Below are 6000 nucleotides of genomic sequence, written 5' to 3' on the forward strand. Positions count from 1 at the left end.
GCTCAGTGTCAGCAGCAGAGCTGAGACTAGAGCAGAGGGCCACATTAGGGGACCTGTCAGAGGGAGGCAGCAGAAGCTCCTCTTTGGCCCCTGCTCAGCTGTAGTTGTGAATTTACCCAATTGTTAATTGTAATGCAGAAGACAAGCCTGCTCGTCTTAAATAATGACTCTTGTAATGTGTCCCTGAAGGAGGTGAGTCACAAACTTAGCTGTACATTGTAATATATTCTCAAGAAATCTGTAATTTACCTATAGAGATAAAACATGCAGATACAGTAGAAAGATGTTCATTCTTTGGATGAGGAAGGAGAATCAGCATCTTAGTTTAAAATAGTGGTGCAGAGTCTGTAACTTTATGATGACCTCACTACAAAGGGCTTTTTTTGACACTAAAATTTTCTTCATTTAAAGTTTAGTTTAATAGAATTCCTAATCACTCTTTTTCTCTGTTCCCTTGCTTGTGGGTGTCATTGGTGAGTTGGGTTTGTGTTGCAGTTAAGGTGTTATGCTGGGGCTAATCTCTGTAAAGTGCTGGCATTTGTTCTACCTTTTCCTGATCATCAATCTTTCACACTCGCACGAAACCTCTAATGTATCAGCAGCTTTCCCAGAGCTCCTGGTTAAAATTACCTTTGCTTTTGGTAAACTCTGAACCTTCAAGCTCAGTGTTTTCAGCTGCCCCCTGTGGATTCCAGGAAGCCTGTCTCCACATTCCTTACTGCCAGTCACTGGCTTTATGCCCTGGAACCAGAAGCCTGTGTGCAGCACTCATTACTCCACTTGCACCCTCCACTCTTCCTAAGCGAGGAAGCATGTGCATATGACCAGGAATTGGTGTTGCTTGTGCAAACTATGAGGAAGTGGTCAGAGCCCCCAAAGCTGGAGGCTTGTGTTGATTTTCCACTATAATGGTGCTTTAAACCTAGTGTTTTTCTGAAAGTTTTCTTGCTTTTCTGACACTACTGAAATTTACAAACTTGTCTGCCAGGTAAATACTACAGTTAGATAATTTCTTTTTTTGTTTGTTTTTGTTTTTGGTCTTTTTGATAATTTCTTAAAGTTTGTCTCCCTATTTTCCTGTCAGTGGTTCAGAGTTTCTTTAAACTTTGGATTCTCTTGCTTACATAATCTTATTTTCACTTGTTCATGTCATAAGTACTTCTCTCTCATCCATTCTGACCAAGACTGTCTATTTTTAGTAAAAATAGGTTGCATTATAGGTAGATTTCCTGGGCCCTTAGTTTGTGACATTTCCGTGTTTAGCACAAAGGGTTGCTGCACACAGTAATTAGTTGTAACTTTATTCTTCTAGAAAACTGACTTCTCCCTCTGAGGATTTTGCTTTGATTATTGGTGTGACTCTTTTTATTGTCTCTGACTAAAGACCCCTGTACAGTATTGAGAGTTAGCTCATTAAGATTTACAGTAATGCCTGGAGACTTCTTGAAAATTAAAGGAAAATGCCCCTTTCTCCACGAGTAGTGGCATGTTATTAGTAGCTCTTGCCTCTGGTGAATAAGATTCGTAGATTTGTAGGTATCATGTGTAAACCTTGTTTGGCAAAAAGCCAATGGTGCAATAATAGTTATGAAATTAAAGATTCACGTTGAAAGTGACTTAAATGTTTTTACCCTTCAGAATATGATATAATTGCTTTTGTTTGCTTTAAAACACTGTTAGCATTTTGGAAAATAACCACAAAGAGAGAAGAAAGTATTTGCACTTTAAAACAAACAAAAACAAAATTTTTCCAAATTGTCTCGTTTTTAAAAAGATCTTGGTAGTAGCAAGAACTCGGCCCCTTTCGCACAGGTGCCAGTGCCCTGTCTTAGGTCAGCAGCAGTATTTGATGTAAAATGTCCCTGTGCTCCCTCTGAAGGTTAGCTGACACAGTGCTAACAGTCACATCATCTCCATTAGGAGCCAGAACTCTGTTCTCAAGGATGCCTGTGTAAAACCTAGTAAGTATGTTGTATTTATATGTGCCCTTCAAAATACTAGTAAACTTGTCTTAAAATTATGTTTAATTATTTGAAGTAACAGAAGCCATATTTAAAAACAAAATCCATGTGAATCATTTACATGGGTGTTTCTCTTAAAATTCCTTTTATTTTCTCTTATTTATGATCCTTGAATCCTCCTGGATTTATCAAAGGAGAATATTATTTGAATTTAAGCCACCATACTCTTATTATATTAGAGATATTAATATGTTCTTTTAAGGAGTAAAGAAGAAATAAAATTTTGAGTATCCTTAATTTCAATTGCATGATCATAATGAATTTTTGGTAACTTTTTTCAATCTAAGATTTGGTGTGTAATGTCTTACCATAGCTACATCTTCATTTTTACAGTGCTGGGTTCATTTGGTTGTCTTTTCAGTGGGCACACCTTACTACATGTCTCCAGAGAGAATACATGAAAATGGATACAACTTCAAGTCTGACATCTGGTCTCTTGGCTGTCTGCTGTATGAGGTAGGCAGTGATGAGAAATTCAGTACATCGATACATTTTCGCTTGCTGTATTTCTCCAATTGTACAGTGTATACTTTTTTCTGGATGATGTTATAGAGTCAGCTTTTCTTACAGTGAATTAATTCATTCATAACTTTTCATAATGGAATTTAATAATATATCCCCACATACTAATTTCCTCTAAGGTATTTTCACATTCTTTTTGACAAGGACTTTCTTTTTTTTTTCAATATTACCTTATTTTACTATAATGCTTTTCTATCCATCTCATTTACAAATATATATATATATGTGTGTGTATATATAATATGGTGTGTGTGTGTGTGTGTGTGTGTATTTTTTGTGAGGAGGTGAATCTGTGAAAAACAGTGGATTACAGAAGAATAATGAGGTAGATTTGAAATATGAAAGTATCTTTGTCAGTGTTTTGTTTCACCTTTACACAGGTGAAATTCAACTTTATGGATAGTATGAAAATAGGTAAGTCTTCTAGGTTGTCACTTATATAGGTTTCAGAAATTCTGTGCTTATCACAAGACAGTAGAGTCATGTAGATCAATTCTATGGCAATACTGCATTGCAACACTTTGTAACTATAGAAAAAGCATATAGCTAGCCTGGTTTATACCATTTTAGAGAGCAGCAGTATTGAAGAGTACCCCAAGTTAGTGACTTTTATAATTTAAGTTTTAATTGTATGTCAGGAAAATACAGATTTTGTCAGTGATGTTAATTAAGGATAATCAACGTCTAAGTAAGTTCTAGTGAACTGAAGAAATACAGTACATGGAAATATTTTTGTGTCTCAAGAAGGAAATCTAAAGTAGATGGGTAGAAGCTAGTATATTTATCACCCTCTGTTTGCCATCCCGGCTTTAATGAATGTGTGACAAGGTCATCTGTTATAATTGTACCACCTTTACGTGGAAGTGCAGCATGGAGGTGCTTTTTGAAATGTGCATTATGGTCTTTTGTTATTTTACTGAGCACAGATTTCCATTCCTTAATTGAAGGAACCTAGAATTAGTGATTTTTGTTTTTCCTACTAATGAATGATTACTCAAAGGATTTAAAAATGTTCTTAAATAAACTCATCCCACTTTTTTATTCTGAAATATTATGAATTAGTGATGTAGCAAAATGTGTGCTACTGTGTGCCCATGAGATGACAGGAATCATGCTGCTATAATGTTTACAGTTAATTACTTCATATGTTTTATTTTTTATCTATAGGTAATATTAGAGTTCTTCAGGCCAAAAATCTAAGTATCCTCCAAGAAACATTTTTCCCTTTAAATACCTAAAAGTAACCTGCAAGTAAGCTTCTAATAGTGGGATTAAATTTAGCAAAGAAGTTGAGATGAAATAGTGTTTGGGAAAGAAGTTATGTAATCCTTTCAGGACCAGCAAGCTTGTATCAGAACTGAAATAATTTTTCATGTTTCACATTTGCCTTTGAGAGGTAGGATTTTTTATGAATGCTTCAAGTGACCACCAAAATAAATATCAGTTCTCTGAGCATCCCTTCATTCTTGAGTTATGTGTTGGGGTGATTTCAGGTTAAAGTGTTCACAGTGTTAGCGTCTATCTCTGTGTACATTCCCAAGTCCTCCATGTAAGACTGGGAATGTTTGTAAGATTTAATCTGTCTTCATGTTCTGTGTCCTCTTAGTTATTTTTGAATGCAATGTTAATAGAACTATCCAGCAATTTTTCTTTGAAAAACTGACTGTAATATCACATAAATCTTTTATGTGATAACCCCCTAAGAAATTACTATTAACAATGAAAGAGTAGGAAGCCTTTTTTGAGAATGTATTTTAAACTCAGAAAATTAGACTTTCAAATATTCTCAAAACCTTTGAAAAAACTAGCAGTACAGTTTTAATTGATATGCAACAAAGTAGACTTTACTAATTAAAATCAAGATGCTGTGCTTTTGCTACATGGACCTTTACATGGAAAAGTAGGTTTTACACATTTCCTTTATTGTTCAGCACAGCAATTGCATCCTTACAGGGTTGTAGGTTGGTGGCTTACAGTTCAAAAAAAAAGAGAGCTGCCACCAGCCCTGAAGACAGACAGTGGGCTTTCGTCCCTCCGACACCCCCAGAATACTAATGAGGAAAGTCAGACCCTGGAGGTCAGAGAGCAAGTCAATCATTCTAGCGATCGTCTCAGTGTGGAGGATCAAATTAGCCTGAAAAATTCAGCTGCTGGGAGGAGAGGGCGAGCAGCTGTCAGGGGCAGCATCGAGATGCACTAATGAACCAGATGAATAGTGCAAAAGCTTGAAAATAAAAACAGGACAGTTGACATTTTTCATCTGTCAAAGCAGGAGATGCATGAAAATATACTATTCCTGTTTAACTCCTTAGGGGACATTCAGATTTTTTTTTAACACTGCAGTATTGAGACAAAAGTACTGTAATGAACTCCTAGCATATGATTGCAGATGTATGTACATTTACTTAAGGTCTTAGAAAGGTGATGAGACTTCTGTAGTTTATATATGCAGTGTATTTTTAAGGTGGCATTTTTAACATTCTATTTTATCATAAAGTCTCCTTGTGTTTTAAACGAAAACCTTGCTTATTATGGTGGTCCTCCTTTGGAAATTCCCCTCAGATAGTGTTTTGTGTGTTTAGGGTATGCAAGTTATTATGTATTTTATGTCATGGTATGGAGCAACTATTCCTAAGGTTGTTCTGTATAAGCGTGTGCAGGTTTTCTGTAAAAATACAGGCTAGGTAAAAATGTATAAAGCTACTTTCCAGGCCAGATTTCTAATCCAGTCCCCCCCTGGCTGAGGCTCTGAAGGAGTTAAAGGCCTGTCTGGAGCACAGAAGACAGATGAGAGCCATTTTCAGCTTGTTCTGTCCCCACTGACGCTCACTGAGTAGCACAGCATGGACCAGCGTGTTTCACACACACTCTGCCTGTCTGGGGAATGTACACATTGTCCTTCCAAAATCAAACTTATTAGCACATGTAGAAAAGGGTGACTGCCTTTGGGGCAGCCTGGCCCTCCATGTTGTGTGCTTGCTGCTGCAGTTCAAAGAGATGGAAGGTTTTGAACAGGATGCGAACATTTTAAATTGAATTTTTAGTTTGTAACCTTGCTTACCAAGTAGTTGCTTGCACTTTTAAATGTCAAGTTAGAACCTTGTCTTAAAATAAATTTAAATTCAGTAATGTCTATTTTAAAGTTGCTCATCCTCTGAGTCGTGTTTGCTGCATAAAAATCACATTTGGACGCCTTGAATTGCTGCTAGGCTTCATAGTGTTTTGAACACATTCAGTGTTTTTGAGACATTATCAAAAGAAAAGAAGCTCTGATTTATTGTAAACTATTTGAGGATCAGTTATGATATTCAAAAGAAGATTTTTTTTCTCTCAAAATAACCTTTTCATAAAGAATATTCTCTGTATGGTGAGATGATATGGGCTCTATTCCCTAAACTTTGGCTAAATTATAATTCAGTTTTAACTTCAGATTTATGTTCTATTTCAACCATTTATA

At 36.0% G+C, this 6000-nt stretch overlaps 1 protein-coding gene across 1 annotated transcript in view; it reads left to right on the forward strand.

The window, feature by feature from the left end:
* The window catches only part of Nek7 (NIMA related kinase 7), a 149566-nt gene that overhangs the window by 130916 nt on the left and 12650 nt on the right, over positions 1-6000 (forward strand). The window contains exon 8 of the mRNA XM_008830256.3: positions 2383-2477. Coding sequence (XP_008828478.1) covers positions 2383-2477 — 95 coding nt within the window. The remainder of the gene's footprint in view (positions 1-2382; positions 2478-6000) is intronic.

The sequence above is a fragment of the Nannospalax galili genome, unplaced genomic scaffold (assembly GCF_000622305.1).
Source record: "Nannospalax galili isolate Female #2095 unplaced genomic scaffold, S.galili_v1.0 scaffold113, whole genome shotgun sequence".
Lineage (NCBI taxonomy): Eukaryota > Metazoa > Chordata > Mammalia > Rodentia > Spalacidae > Nannospalax > Nannospalax galili.